General features: G+C 39.3%; 1 protein-coding gene across 3 annotated transcripts in view; it reads right to left on the bottom strand.

Moving 5' to 3' along the window:
* The window catches only part of myo3b (myosin IIIB), a 66,622-nt gene that overhangs the window by 46,919 nt on the left and 3,307 nt on the right, over positions 1 to 16,396 (bottom strand). For 2 of the 3 annotated variants that reach the window (XM_067603539.1, XM_067603541.1), the window contains exons 2-9: positions 13,506 to 13,689; positions 12,224 to 12,244; positions 11,463 to 11,597; positions 9,878 to 9,982; positions 9,527 to 9,626; positions 8,828 to 8,904; positions 8,006 to 8,151; positions 2,358 to 2,423 (exon numbers count right to left, since the gene is read on the bottom strand). In XM_067603539.1, the coding sequence (XP_067459640.1) occupies positions 2,358 to 2,423; positions 8,006 to 8,151; positions 8,828 to 8,904; positions 9,527 to 9,626; positions 9,878 to 9,982; positions 11,463 to 11,597; positions 12,224 to 12,244; positions 13,506 to 13,652 (797 nt within the window). In that variant the 5' untranslated portion in view covers positions 13,653 to 13,689. The remainder of the gene's footprint in view (positions 1 to 2,357; positions 2,424 to 8,005; positions 8,152 to 8,827; positions 8,905 to 9,526; positions 9,627 to 9,877; positions 9,983 to 11,462; positions 11,598 to 12,223; positions 12,245 to 13,505; positions 13,690 to 16,396) is intronic. The other variant, XM_067603540.1, reaches the window with a different exon arrangement.

Below are 16,396 nucleotides of genomic sequence, written 5' to 3'. Positions count from 1 at the left end.
TGCAGTGTTTGCCGATAGGTGATGTCACTTTGTGATACAGGCTGGCGGCTGCACTACAGCATCAGTTTGCTGCTGATACAGATGCTCACAACATATTGTTACCAGACAGGACACATCCCAGCGCAAAACCACACGCAGAAAACACATTTTTCTTTCATCTCTGACAGTTTGGATATATTGAGAGACAAAAACCTACTAAATTAAAATACTTGAAATCCCCAATGTGAACTCAAGAACGCATTCATCAACAACCCACGTTTGTACTGTTCATTTACTTGTTCAGCTAAAGACTTAAAACATCTGAATGTGTGTGTAAGCACTACAGCACTAACAATTGCAAGCAGAGGCAAGATAGGAGAAAAACACCACTCTAATTCCTTGCACCTAATCTTCACTGGAATTCAGTTTCTTTTATCAGTTTGTTCAGCTCTGAAAGTTAATTCCATGAATTCATTAGCATCAGGACATTAAGTAGAGGTTGCTGCTATTAGCAGGGCTGTGCTGCTGGGGAGCTGAGCGGCGGGCCACTTTGTCACAGAAGTCAGCTCTTTGGCTGCACAAGTGCAGACACTGGTGATGGATTTATTATCCCAAAAAACACCCCCCACCCCGCTTCCCCCCTTACACACAAACACACACACCGGTCTGACAGGGCTGCAAAGGCTTCACAAACAGCCTGCAAAGCTTGATAACATTGTCCAGCCTCCCCACATGGAACTCTGGTGGGCTTTGTTTGGGGAGATTAATGCTGATATGATACCACACAATCAATTAACCTTGATTACAATGCAATCCAAAAAAGTATCAATGAAAACCGTTGCAATGACACTGTATAGTGCAAAAAGTATAAAAAACTAACATCAGTTCAATGTGCGTTGGCTGGTTTAAGGCGTAATACTTCTTGATTCTGTCTTGACCAATCAATAACTCAAGTGACACCAAAAAAAAAAAGCCAACAGGCCCTTAAGGCAGATGGCCTATTTGTTTTTTCAATTGCTTCTTTTCAGTTATTGCATTTCAATGCAAACCTGCACTGATGCCAACATAAATGTTAGCCAGAAACTGTGCCTTCACAAGTAATTCTCCAAACAAATTGAATTTTATTTTCTCATTATGGTTCAGGCTCACACGCCTCTGCGCTGTAGATATTAAGGTTGTATATTCTGAGCAACCATTACAAGCCACCACTGACATTATTAGCTTTGCACAGTGGAGGAAATGATAAGTTATCAGGGTCTCAGATAGAACTGATAACTCAGGTGATTTAGTTTATTCCTCTGCAGCAGATTTACACAAATGAAAGTCAATGAACAGAAAGACAAGAGGGTTGATAGAATCCGCCTATAAAATATCAATTTCAATTCCCTCCATGTTTACATTCACTATGCTGCTCACTGATAATGTACTATAGCTAATGTTTGACTGTTCCTGCTGAGTCTGATGAAAACAACTTTGAACCCATGTAGGTTTTATAATTTCATATGGCGCAACTGCTACATAAAATATTTAAAACTGTGTAATGTCATTTTCATGACTAGCTGCTGTTTATAATTCCAAGTAAGTGATGTGAACGTTTCTTTCATTCGGCCAGTGCGGTAATATCAAACCTGAAACGAGATTTAAAAACTCTGTATACTGTGAAATACAGAGAGATTTACCTGGCAGTAATAGGCTTAATTAGCATGTTATATATTCTTATTTGTGTATATATATATATATATATATATATATATATATATATATATATATATATATATATATATGTCTTCCCAATTAAATTTTTATTCAAATTTGCAGATTACTGTCATCTTTGGTGATAAAGTTTTTTGGTTGAAGCTAAAATATCCTACCCTGGGCATTTTCTTTGGCAATTATTTCTTTAGTTTCTTCATTTTTTGCATGAATATATTAACAGGTAAATGCACAAGACATAACTTGAATTTAGCAAATAAACATAAATTGAAAGACTGACTACATCTTACTGTAAATACAAATGCACATCATTTCTCCTACATCATCCCTAAACCATCCCACTCCACCTCCCTATCAGCACCAGACATATCTTAACATATAACTATTTATTAATCAAACCAACTCTTAATAAACTAAATCAGGGGGATCCTTACCAAATGTGTCTGTTCATTTGATGTTTAGGTGAAAAACCTATATAAGCTGATAAATTGTTAATGACTTTTATTATTCCAAAATATCAGTGTCTGCCTCAACAATGCAGGAAGGGCAAGGCTCTTCTCTGGTCATTTAGTGTCCATGATGTCTTGTAAACATAACCACTTTTCCAAAAAGTCTTAAGACAGAAAGAGGACAACAGTTGATTTGTTGAGGTAGACAGCACTTACTGGCCGATGAAATGGCTGAAACTTCTGCACCATTGCTCTGGATTTCGTAATGTAGGGGAAGGATTTCTGAAACAAAATTAGAACATAAAAAAAAAATCAGCATAATATCTGAGAAACAGTGACTTTATCAGATTAATTCAAATGACATGATCCTCACTGGAAACTAAAGACTTTGAGCATTGTCTCTTGAGTTAGCTGACAAATGATAGCTGGCAGGCAGAGTGTGAGGTTTTTGGTCCGAGGACGAGCTGGTCGGTGTCCAGGTCTGTGGCAGCCATAGAAAAAGTGACAAATGATAACAGCTCCTCCACTGTCTGGCAGCAAGCATCTGCCATTGGGAGCCAAAAGTTATGGGAGCTAGTTATACCTCTGTCAGCAGCATTTACGGAGGCCATCTATAATGAGGCTAACACTTTTCAAGTGCGCACGATGACAGCAGGCAGGTCTGTATGAGGAGCCAAGGCTGGACGGGCCTGAGTACAGTCATCTTCACCAGGGGCTGCCAGTCTGACAGCTGGAGGCTGAGCCTTCTGTCACTGTCAGCCAAACAGTGACAGACCTGGTCGAGACATTTATTAACTAGTAATTAGCTCCTGTGTGTTGTTTTACAAAGCCATCAGAATGACAAATAGAATATGAATTCCCAGGAGTGAAAGACAAAAGGTGCATTAATTTGAATTAACAATGAACTGTTTCATTTTGCTAATCACAAAAGTAGGTGCAGTTACACGTTAAACGACAACATATTTGACATCTTTTTTCTCTTTTTTTTTTGGAAGGATGGGGAGGATGTTGGGGTACAAAATCTGTCATTTTCCACAGCACTAAGTTAGTCGAGTCTTTGATAAGGATTCAGACAGGCAATCCTTTCCAAAGTGCAGATCAAAGCCAGTAACTGACTGCTTCAATGCAACCTCTAATATGAGCCTGAAGACATGTTCTCGCCTTGATGTTGTACCATACTGCTTATACATTACAAAGTCAATATAGCAGCACACTACTGATAACACTGTCAAGTGCGCTCATTGTGCCTAGCAAATTCAGGCAGTTTTTTCCCTCAGCATTTGTGAGAGTGCTGGCTCATATTGTAAACACAAATGGCTTATTCAAATCTAGGTCCAGGCAGAGCTTGTACTGTCAAACGTTCCTCGGAGTGGATTGAGGCAAAATCAGAGAGGTGTCAATAGCACTTGACAGCTGTAACTAAGCCACGAGGAAAGACAAAATTCAGGCCAATGCAATATATGAATGTGATACTTGGTATGCAGAATTCCTAATTTCTATTTCCCATGGGATGTATTGTTTATTTTTCATTCAAGCCATTATTCGGTTCAACACTTAAACTTTGACTGCTGCACTTAATTCAACTTTGTCAGTGCTCACTTTGTCTTCTTCCATACAACATACATTTTAACAAATGAAACAAATGCTGTGAAGAGCTTGAATCATTATAATCATCATTATTAAGATATAAAAACCTAAAATGATCAGTTGTTTTGCCAGATCTCCACAACTGAAGTCCATTAAACCAGACAACATGGAGTCTTTGGAGGTGATTAAACTGCAAAAACAACAGGCAGCAATGTTGAATTTTTCCACTTCAGCGAAGTTATAAAGGCAAAACATCTAAATATGCTGTGAATCTATCATGAAGCGAAACTACATAACCTTCTTGGTGCAGTTCTGATTAAAATTGGGGAGAATAAGAGGTGAGCAGTGATGTACTTAAAGAAGATAATAACTGGAGCAAGATCCATGTATTTCTTTGCTTGAGAGTCATACTGTAGAGAGCACCGGTGTCTAAAAGCAGAAACACAGTGGCCTTTACACAAGCTTAACAGAGAATGAGTATGAAGGCCCAATATAAAGACTTACTCAGCGAATGGACCGCCCGCTTAAAATTTCAGCTCATCCATCACCGCAGCCAGAGCACCAGCACTTCTTTGAGCATACATGCATGAACACAGAGAACTATCGCTACATTTATCAAGTCTTTGGCGGATGCATCACCAAATGCTGCAGTGCTGGACGCCACACAGAGCAGTAAAATAACTGCTTCAAAAGACGGAGATGCTATAGCCTTTACTCGTGATTGGAAAGTCATCCAACCAGCCAGTGATCTCCTGTCAGGGGTCAAGACTGCATCAATGTCTGATAATGGGAAATCTGTGACATCATGGTATAAGCTTTCCATCCAAACAGACTTTTTTAATATAAAATACAAAGGTAGAGCATTACGGTCATCTGAGTTATTTTGAATGATGACTTGTTTTCACAGTAACAAGGAGCAATTTGTTGAAACATTGGCAGGTTGCACACAGTCTCCAAATCAGCATTATTTCTGGCATTCTTCTGTGACTGACTGAAAAAGCTGACAGGCTAGCGATTGTAAAATGTTTCACTTTTGCTAAACCGTTTTTTTTTGCCTAAGGCTTTTCTACAGAGTTTAAAATACATGTCAAGTATTTGCACATTAAAGGTGTCAGTATGTTGCATCTGACAATTCCTGTGACTTTCTGAAACCGGCAGTCCGCTAACCGTGCTCATGTCACGCCTCAATTGGCCAGGTGAACAGATTTGAACCTCTCTCTTGGCTCTCTCTCTTTTTTTTTCTTTTTTCACACAATTACTTCTGTCACTTTTTGTGTGCATACCTGAGTGCAATACTATAAATGCCTTTGAAGAAAGATTTTCCAAAAGCGTGCACCATTATCTCCATATTTAAATGATTATCACGTCTTCCTCCTCTCTAAGACGGCTGGTTTTTCACTCCGCCTTCAAGTATGGCCGCTCAGAACAGCTATAAACACTTTTGTCTTCAGACGAGGTCTAATGACATGTATGAACTATTTTGTTTCAAGCATCAACCTTAACCTTAGGACTTGACTCTAGTTCACTCTAAACTTGATTTTTCACCTCTTGAAAGATTTCATTCTATGTGTCAGAAACAGTGTTGATATCCTTCACCCCTGGCTGTTGTGCTCCACAGACTCAGGCTTTTTCCATGAGAGCTGTCTCTCACCAGCACTCTGGTCTGGATTTCTCTCCCTGAGCTCATGATTTGATTAGCCTTTGTTGCCTCTGACAAGACATCATTTACTTCCATCTTCTGTCCCGCTGGTTCTGGTCTCGGCTCAGACAGATACACGCACTGTTAAATATGTAGCTAATATCTACAGGGATCTGGCCGGATGAACACAACCTTGGACGTCTTTGCCAGTTGCTTCTAACCTTTACAACACGTTTTACACACACTTTGGTTTAATGTTACGCAGACACTGTGTACGCCGGAGAGAATATTGGCTCAAGCAATTAACCTTCCAGTATATTAAATATCACAGACCCTCTTTGACTCTAGTATCCGTAATTAATTTTGCAGCTGATGATTTTACAACTTTACCCTCTGACATGCTCCATTACCTTCATTCATGGTCATCATGACGACCACATATCTGTCATACACACTCAATTACTTTTAATTAGAACAAAAAGCAGAAATAGTGGAATAATTCACAAAAACTTTGGATTTTACATCGAAAAAAAATAACAGATTGATTAAACTTATACAAGGAATGAGTGTATGTCACAATTCCTCAAGTATCTGATATTTCTGAAGCACAAACAGACCGAGCACCAAGGTGACCCTAATTCATGGAGCTCATCAGCGTCCTCTCTGACCAATATCAGAGCTCCTCTATCGTTTATAGCCTGCTGAGACTAGAATCATTTCCACCTGTGCAACCAAAACAGTGACAAAATGGCTATCTGCTGCTAGCCCCTGTAGTCAAAGCGGTGATAGCACTAGGTGTTTATTTGGTCCTCACCAGGGGCCATTCAATTTTCAGCTTGACAAGAGAGACTATCCAGTGTGGCGTTCTTAGAAAAAGAAAGAAAGAAAAGAAGAGGTTGCAAATAACAAACAGCATCGCAGGCATGAGAGATAGTGCCACTACGAAGAGCTGACTACACACTGCTACAGCATATAAGGAAATGTATAACATGAACCTCAACTGGGGCGTATTTTTCTTGTATTTTACTATCTAGATGTGTTCCAGAGAGGACGAATGATAGGATGGATTATATACACAAGATTAACTATATGACAGTGAATCCTTTCGCCTGGAAACACATTACTGTGTGCAACTGTAAAATATCAGAATGATGAAAATGCTTCTTGCATGTTTTATGCTTCTATGAATTTCATAAAACATGCATTACCCAAGGACAATACTTCAGAAATGGCTTGTGAAGTATTACATAGAGGGAAAAAAAATCTAGAAGTTTACAATCCTCAAAACCTGTAAAGATGAATCCCTCTGATTTCATCATGAATCACTCTCGGCGCCACTTAACGACTCAAAGGTGAAACACATTTCCCTATTTAGAAAGTCATTCACACAGGAGTCATAATTTACAACACCTTTCCTTGTGATTTTGTCTGCCGCGTTGCAGTGATGGGAAAATATATTCGAGATAAATGACATGTTAACAGAATCATTTCATGGTTCAACACATTCGCTGTGATTTACACTGCAACCGCCTATAAGCCTATAAAAGGTCCCGTTTCCAACCAAAAAGGGCAAAATATCTATTTTGATTTGAACAGAGACTGAGAAATGCCAGTTAATGATATATGTCAAATTCTATTAACATATTAGACTATACATAAATCTGCACTAATGAAATGGGATTGGACAGTGACAAGGGAAATGCATATGCCCATTCTTATTATGGCTGCTGTTTGATAAGGAAACTTGCTGCTTTTGACTTGACAGAAACCACTCATCCAGTTCCAGGTTGCTTTTTTTTAAAAATTTCCCAAACAAACAAGCCCCAAGCTACATCTATTCCATTAAAAAGATGACGTGTTATAAAGTGAATGTGAAAAAAAAAAAGTCTGAATTGGTAGCATCCATTTTAACGAGGTGTCTTGCTCTTTGCCGTCCCCGCTCTTGTAATTATTTTACATTCTGGTTGAATTTGGTGCTGATGAAATGCTGCGTTAGTGCTCCCATAATTCTTACCACGCAAGGCATGCTTGTTCCTCCTCTGGCTTGGCGGGGAGGAGATAACATTGTGACGGGGAGGAGGTGACAGCCTCATCTCAATGTGAATGGAGCTAATCACCAATGCAAATTGCAATCAGAAGGGCATATCTCTACCTAACTGGGAGATAATTGCGCGATTGTGCTGATAACAAAAGGTCAACCGCGTGTAGCCACTAAGCTCTCAAATGATTATCAGACACAAACTGTCTCCAGCAGTGAATATTTTTACAGATTGAAGCACTGCATTAATTTTAAGGCCAAACACGTCTACATTTTTTATGACAAAGATTTTTCAACACAGATTATTGAGCAGATGCTGCCTTTTAGATAGGAATCATGAAAATGCAGTGGCAACAAGAAATACAACTATAACCACAAATAAATAGATTTATTGTCTCTTCATATTGTAAATTTCAATTCAGAGTAAAATTATTCCATTTGTCAGGAAAGCCACTGTTATTTTTTCCACCTCTACTGTTAAATTCAGTTTGTCATTGTCCTCCTGACAAAGTGGGAAGCAGTGTTTGAGTGTTCTTGTGTGTGTGTGCGCATGTGTGCTGCCTCCAGCTGTGTAGTAGGAGCGCCCTCCAGTGGACTCACCGTGGGATCTTGAAAAGTGCTTTCACTGGATGCATCTCAGCCAGCGGGGGATCTCCGTCTGCCAGCTCGATGGCTGTGATGCCGAGCGACCACACATCACAGCGGGCGTCGTACGAGTAGTCATACTGCTGCTCACAGGCTATGACCTGGAGACATAACACAACAGTGACCATCTGAACTCATTTAAGACTGTTACTGAGTACTAAAATCTAGTTTTTTTCTTAAAAGAAATATGCCAGTCAGTTATGACTTGCAGAAATATGCCAGTTTGAGACCATTGTGTCAAATACTTGAAATAAAGCACCTTGTTTTTATCAATTTGATACCATCTGAAAGAAACTGAGTAATAGCTTAAAGCTTCCTCCTTGTTATAGCGCTCTCTCCTACTAACGTGGGGTATTTAAACACTGAAAGGTAGGTCAGTTCAGTTGGCAGCGGTATGAGCCTCTCTTTGCCACAGTCAATAATTATAATTGACACTACATTACACAGCTGAGTTTATTCTAATTGCCCCTGAGGTCCTTTTCTACCAGCCCAATCACCGCACCTCATTTTTGCCAAAGAGTAGGCTGGGGGCCACAGACTCCCAGCTATTAACCTTGAGGCGACCTCAAGAGCTGCGCCCGTGGAGGGGAATACACAATGACACAGGGGAGAGTCACACAGAAATGACTGAGCCTCTCTCTCTCTCTCTCTTTGTAACACATATATCAGACTTTGCTCATTTTAAATTCTCCATCAGGCACTGAAACACGTGTGTTATTTTACTGCTGCATTATTAGAGAAGAACATGTGTGTGGTAACTGAAGCGTGGACTCTGACCTCAGGAGCCATCCAAAATGGAGTCCCGACTGATGTGTTCCTCCGCAATCGTGCACTGGTCAGTTGTGCTGAAACACCTAAAAAAAATCAAATATAATTTAATCATTTAATCTCAATAATTAAGATTTAGATATTAGTATGTTTATCCATGTGAATTTGCTAGGAATAAAAATCTAATTTAAAGCAGACACTAAATGTTTGAACTAATCAATAAATCCTGGCATATAATTTAGTGTGGCAACCTGCCAAGCAGTCATAATAATGGGCTATAATCATTTCAAATTATGTAGGACAGATTTTTATCAGCATGAGTCCACTTCATCTCCATAAACATGCCTGGGGGTAACTCAAAGTCATTTGCCATAACAGATTTCTTTTAATATGCAAAGGATCAAATAATGCAATTTAGATGAGCAATAATAGCCTTGGGTTAAGGCTACGGTCGATGAAATAAAAAGATGTTATGGTGAGTAAGGGACTAAAGTGTGGAGCATGTTATGTTTGATCCTGTGCTTATATTCCCTGCACAAACAATGTTGCAGGTATGTGCTGCAGACACTTCACTCAGATCAGTAGTATACTGATTTATCTGCACTCCAGAGAAAAGATAAAGCTGAGAGACGACTCTCAGACCTTGATGCATTTGTCTTGTTTTGCAATCCCTGAATTGGTTAAATTGCTTCTTTTAAAGACCATTACCAAAGTCAACCAGTTTGACTCCTCCTTCAGTCGTCAGGAGGATGTTGTTGCCTTTGACGTCACGATGAATAATCCGATTGTTGTGCAAATGCTGAAGTCCCTTTTAAGTAAAACACAAGGTGCTCAGCATGAATCACATTATTAGTCATTTGTCATTAAATGAGAATACGATGCATTAAAAGTTGAGCAGTACAAACTATATAAAAGAACTCCCACAGCTGGTCAGAAGGAGAGGCATTCATTACTGCCTGCCACACTACCCCTGCTGAAAATAAATCCTCAGCACGCACTCTGCATGTTTGCATCCCACCTCCTCCCTACCATTAGCAGCTTTGCAGCGGGCCAGCTTACCAAGAGGGCACTGTATAAGATGTATGAGATAACGGGCTCCTGCAGACGCTGGCCTCGCATGAGCAGGCCTTTGATGAGTTCTGTGACAGAGCCGCCGTTGCACAGCTGGGAAGGAGACAGAGAAACTCCAGTGACTCGTCCATCACTCACCACTCTAGATTATGATTCATGTGGAGAGCTAGCCCACACACACAACTAAGAGGAAGCAGTGCAGCATCACATGGCAGCCAATAGCATCAACATTCATGTAGGTGGGTTGTGTGACAAACAGCAGCTTTTCAAGAGTTTTAAATATTGAGCTTTGGCTAACAGACACAAAAATTAGGTATGTGGACGGGAATAACAAGACTTAAAGGACCAGTGTGTAAGATTAAGTGGCATCTAGTAGAATTGACTTGGAATGAGTGTATGAACTTAAAATCACCTGAAAATTAAAATCGCTATGTTTTCGCCACCTTAGAATGAGCCCTTTATATCTACATAGGGAGCAGTTCCTCTTCCATGGAGCCCGCCATGTTGCACTGTCATATTTCTACAGTAGCCCAGAATGGACAAACCAAACACTGGCTCTAAAGAGGGCCTTTTGCATTTTTCATAACTTTCACAACCATTGTAGGCTCTCATACATACTTGGAGGGGGAGGGGTATTCAGTTGGTTACAATCTGCAACCTCACCACTAGATGCCACTAAATTTTACACATTGGTCCTTTAAAAGTACCCTGTGGAGTAGTCTTGTAAACAAACACATTCACCAAAAATCATGTGTAACCTTGAGGCCTAACAAACATGTTCAACAGATTTTCTTCCTCATAAAACAATTAGAAATCAGACTTTTTGAATATTTTGAAACATGCATTTGTTAGAACATCAGCTTGCAGTCTTCTTCTTTCCTGCCTTGAAACAGAGGGACGCTCTAACTCCCCTTTCATTTGATAGACATGGTTAATCTTTAAGCTAAATGCCAGTTTAATTTATGATCACACTGGGCGATTTGCCATGCAGCAACTAATGAGATGTTTCCAGGCAAAGAAAGATGTCCATCAACTGTTTGCTAACTCTCCCTGCAGCTTCATTTATCTTATTTTTCTTCCTGTGTTGTAACTTTATTCCCTACACAAAATGTGCGTTCAGTAGGAATATGTACTAATGTGCATAGAGCACGACAAAATGGGGACCTGCTCAACAAAACATGCTCCATAGCACCACTAGTAGTCAAAAACTCCACAAAGTACCTTTAAGTGAAACACAAAACCATTAGCACTGCCATACAGCTGGAAAACTATGAATACTATAGCAGTGTGTAAGGATAAATGTTGGGCAATAACGTGTTAGGTACAGTAATAATTACTTTTTCTGTAACTTACTGAGTAGTGGGAAACAACTTGATATTCATTAATAATATTACAGTATAGTCAGCTTATTTACTGTTTTACTGAGAACACAGAAGAGTAAAAAAGTAACCAGTGAAGTAGCTTATTTGCTGTTGGGTCATTTGTAAGGATAAAAGATGCAACTGGACAAAACAGTAAACCCTGATCCAGCATTTGCACTGATACAGAGACTGAAACATTATGAGGAACTCACCTCCAGTACAAGCCAGAGTTGTCCACCTGATAAGTTGTCTGACTTGTAGAACATCCCATAAAACTTCACCACGTTAGGGTGGTTGGACAATGACCTCAAGATGTTGTATTCTGCCTCTATCTCTTCATCCACATCCTTTCAACAACACCAGAAAACAAGCAAAGTTGGAACATAGAAGCCAGAGATAAAAATGACACAGCAGAAAACCAAGTAATTGCTAAACTATAATTAGAAACCTAAAGATAAGGCTATAAACTCAGTAACAAAGGAAGGGGTGGACCCATGGTGTTAAACTATTTCTGGAAGTGCTTTTCTATCAAAGTAAATCTCAGAGGGAGGGAAGAGAAACAGTCAGAGGGGCAGAATTTCTCTTCCTGGATGTCTGAGTGATAGTTTCAGCAGTCTAATCAGAGAGAGGGATGAGAGAGGAGGTCGTTTCATCTTCATGACCATCAGGGGAGCATCATGGTTGATAGCACTGCCAGGATGGGGATTGTTCCATTGACACAATCACAGGCACGCCTCAGACCAAGTCCCGCTAACACAATACGGTGCCAATGGACGGACTACGGCGTCCTTATCACGCCAGACAAATGAATGGATTTACAGAGAGGATACAGCACAATGCAGAAGCTACACTTTCTCGTGAGGCTGACTTAACATGACAGGAAATAAATGAAAAGGGGAGACATTTATATACATCACTGGAGCAAGTATAACTGCATCAAGATGAAAAGGAGGAAAAAGTACTGGCAACTTACTCTGTTTGAATGGCTTGAATGCTGAGACAAGTCACATAATTATAAAGAAAAACACAATGGTTTTAGTTTTTTTCTTTTTCTTTTGTCACAATATTATGAGCTCTAGCAGTCATGAAAAAACTGTCAAAATGGATGATAGAGGTGTGCTCCCGCACCGACACTAACAATAAAGACCTACAATGGGGAGCCACACACAGTGATGTCAGATTAGTGTTCATATTATGTAATTTAGCCAGAAAAATAGCTTCAACACTTACTCTTACAACTGTCCACCAAGTAAATTAACTACATTTTAAGCAGTTTTATTTGTTTTATTATATAACCTTTATTTACACAAGGTAGGTTAGCTGAGCACACATGCTGAGTCATAAAGAGACAATAAACAAGACACAGGCTCAATTAAAACTCTTACAGGTCAGTAAAGAACACTTATTGAGAAGTCATGACGTAACAGAAAGGTGTTAAGTGTTTTGATTATTAGGTAGATTTTAAGATGACTAACAAAAACATTCCCAAAACTTTCCCCAAGTATCAAATGCTTTTCTGTTGCCTTTTAATTGTGAGATTTACCATATTTTATGCATGCAGTAGAAGCTACATCTGCAGGTAAATGAAGGAGACACAATAAAAGATGCTCAGATATACATTTATACACTTTGCAATAAATCAGTGGTTCCCAACATTGGAATTGGGACGCCTCATGGGGTCACAAGATAAATCTAAGGGGTCATAAGACAGTTAGCAAGACAGTAAAGTGGCAAACAAATATGGCTACACATAATCATATTTTTTTCCAGACATTTCTCTTATCTTTGTGGTTTGTCTTTTAAATTTCTGGATAATTTTACTTCTAAATTTTACTTAATTATTCTGATAAAACAGGAGGGAAAATGATTGTCATTTGTCATTTTAAGGAGTCAAAAAGGTTGGGAACTGCCGCATTAAATGATTAAATGAATGATTAGATGAGTGGATGACTAATACTTCAGATTAATATATTATATAATGAACTGTTTCTGCATCAACCATACAGTCAGCTCTTCTCTCTACAGTCAAGCAAAAGGTGACAAAAAAGGTATCCAAATTATTTATTTATTCATTTCACACATTGGCTGTCATTACTGGGCACAGCTACAATTTATTTCTGCACATGAATCAGTTATTAATAGTTATTGTATCAACACCCTATTGGTTTACATATGAGACAAGTGACTGAAAACAGACAACATACTGTATAGTAGCCACAGCGGTTTCACAGTAAACATACTTTTATCTGACTTACATTGATCGAGTCCAGAACCTTTACTGCGGCCTGACTTCCGTCCTTCTTGTTGGTCACGCGGTAGACTTTGCCATATGTTCCTTTACCAATGGTCTCCACTATGTCCCAGTTACCTGATGGATCGCCCAGGTTCTCCAGGCCAATCATGCTGGAGTTGTAGGGATACAGTCCATACAGTGACCTGCTAGATGATAAACACAATCCCAGATAAATATCTGTGGTGGCTAAAATTTTCCAAAGAATGAAAGGTTTTTAAATCAAAGATAGAGCCAAAATTTTAAAAAAAGAAGAATCATTGCTTAAAAAATACTTTTGTGGTGCGTTTAAGGGAAATGTTAATCCTTTTCTAATACGTATTTCTTTTTGTAGAACAAAGTGTTAACAGTCGAGCCTCACAACAGACCAGATACAATGTTGCAGGACAACAGAAAAACACATTGTCTCCCAGTTAACATCACAGAGACGCAGTTAATTACAATGTATGAACTGTGTACAGTCTAATGTGTACGTACTGCACAGAGCAGTACATTAAGTCCCAAAGGCCTTCTCATTCAGCTCAGTGAAACAACAATATCTGCCAGGGGATCCACTTAACACGTTTAAAGCAGGAAAAATCAAAGCAAAAACAAGGCAGACAGCTAAAGGAGGGTGGAGGGGGGAGTGACAGTGCTCTACTTACATGGCAAGTGTTATTTTCTTCTGACTCATCAGGGCTGAGAAAAATTACAACTAAAGAGTCTCTAGAGATCATAATATAACAGCACCAGTAGCAACCGCAATTGCTTCCTCAAGAGGACGGGCAACAAGTGGCATTTCACACAGACGCTGGCTTAGCCCTCTCCACGGGGAACTTGTCACTGCCCGCTAAGAAGTGCAATCTCCTCAAGATCAATTGGATTGGACTGAGATTAACCTGACAAGTGCTGTCCTGAATGAGCAGTGAACCGGCACCACACACCCCTCCATCCACTACACAAACACTTTGGAGGAATTGTCATTTTGTTGAGTGTTTTGTAAAATTATTTACAAGTCTTCAGCCTATGTCACAACGACGCAAAAGCCCGACATGAATCATCCTTCAAGTGATGTTTCTGTGATCAAATACAACATGTATGACCGATGATGCAAAGCATGAAGTGTCAAAACAGCTGAGATGGTAACTAGGATAACATGATGGATTAGTGAATGATATTGCCATGTTGGGATACATGCATCCCATTTTTGGAAAATGACACATATTCCTGATAAACATGATGGAGAGTAATGTTTGTGCACAATCTCGAGACTGCTCCACTTGTCATAAACGTGTTACGCATCACAGAGGCTGGGTGACCCTGAGGGAGGGAAGGGGGAAGTCGTTTTTGGAGGAGATCAGTAGATTGATGTGAAAAAACGTGAATGATGTTTAACCCTCAGGAGCTGTGGCAATTCACACGTGAGGACAGATTTATGAATTGTTGTGCGTGCAGTCTGAGCAATGGCATCCGGGTAGATATTAGATAGATATGTGGAGACGTTCAAATATGTAGCACAGAGATCCAACTGATATCCTTCACTGTGACCTTAAATGAGCAGCATGTGACAGCAGTCTTTTGCGTTTTTATATATCACACATTTAAAATAATAATTACTAAAAACTAGGTGACGACCAAATCACTTACTTGCAAGTCCGGTTTGGTTTTCAGTCTAATAATCCATCAATGATTGGTCTGAAGTTAATCGCCCATCTTAAACAGTCCGTGAATAATGCACCACACTTGCCTTATTAATCAATAAGATGCAAACCTGTTTACTTGCAATTTATTACTGCCACTCTGTGTCACATGTGTCTAACCTGCTGTGAATCAACACAGTGCTTTAAACACACTACCAGTCACCTGCTACAAAGGCACCGTCATCAACGTCTTGTCACAGACAGCTCATATTCCTCCACGGCAGCTTTTAGCCTCTAATGACCGCCAGCATCAGATACCTGCACTACAATATCAACCTTTTCCTTCACCTAATAAAAACAATGGTTTAAGTCTCAGGTATGTGGGTGCAGAACATTTTGTTTTCAGCAAATTATGTTTAAATGTACAATAACTTTCATTAGCTAATGTCTATTCCTGTGCAAGAAAAGTACAACCACAACCAGACTTCATCAGCACAACTGATCTCACTGTCTGTCTGATCTTAAAAACATTTACTTCACAGTAACAATTTGCAAGCACATCAATGTTGTCATTTTCTCATCTACATTTATTCACTATAACATATTTTTCAAAGGTCAAAACACTCAGATCACAAAGCCATAAGTCATACATACCTGTTTCTGTGAAAGTGTGTCTCTCCCTCACACCGAAAAATGTCCCAGACTAATTCATGATAATCTATAGGGATTAATAATTCACCAGTAATCTGCAACCTGATCTGCAGCGGAGTTAATTATTCAGGTGGCAGATGTATCTACTCATAATGGAGGCTGATATGAAGCATCTCAGGTTGCATGCAGGTAACCAGGAAGTGGACGATAGTTGCCAGGTCACATGACTCCTGTCCATCTACCCTCTGTAAATAATGTCACCGTTACACATTCAGATGTTGCAGCTTCATCAGGCAATTTATGATGTATTTGTTATGGCAAAAGGAAGGATTTCTGTAGTATATATAGTATGTATGATTTCAGAAGATCTGTCCATAAATGTCAAAGAAATAAGATAATAAGTATGTGAGAAATTCCATTGTATAGTCTAATTGTGAGAGATTATAACTGAGTCTGGGACTGGCTTCATTAATGATATACAGTAACATAACTTAGATGTTGAATGACGACAGCTAACAGTAAGACATTATTCCGCTTGAAAAAACACAACATTAGACGTTCCTGTTGCAACGAGTCCAAAACTCCA

The sequence above is a fragment of the Thunnus thynnus genome, chromosome 11, assembly GCF_963924715.1.
Source record: "Thunnus thynnus chromosome 11, fThuThy2.1, whole genome shotgun sequence".
Taxonomy (NCBI): Eukaryota; Metazoa; Chordata; class Actinopteri; order Scombriformes; family Scombridae; genus Thunnus; species Thunnus thynnus.
Note: the sequence above shows the minus strand (reverse complement) of the source record. Positions and strands in the feature narration are given on the sequence as shown.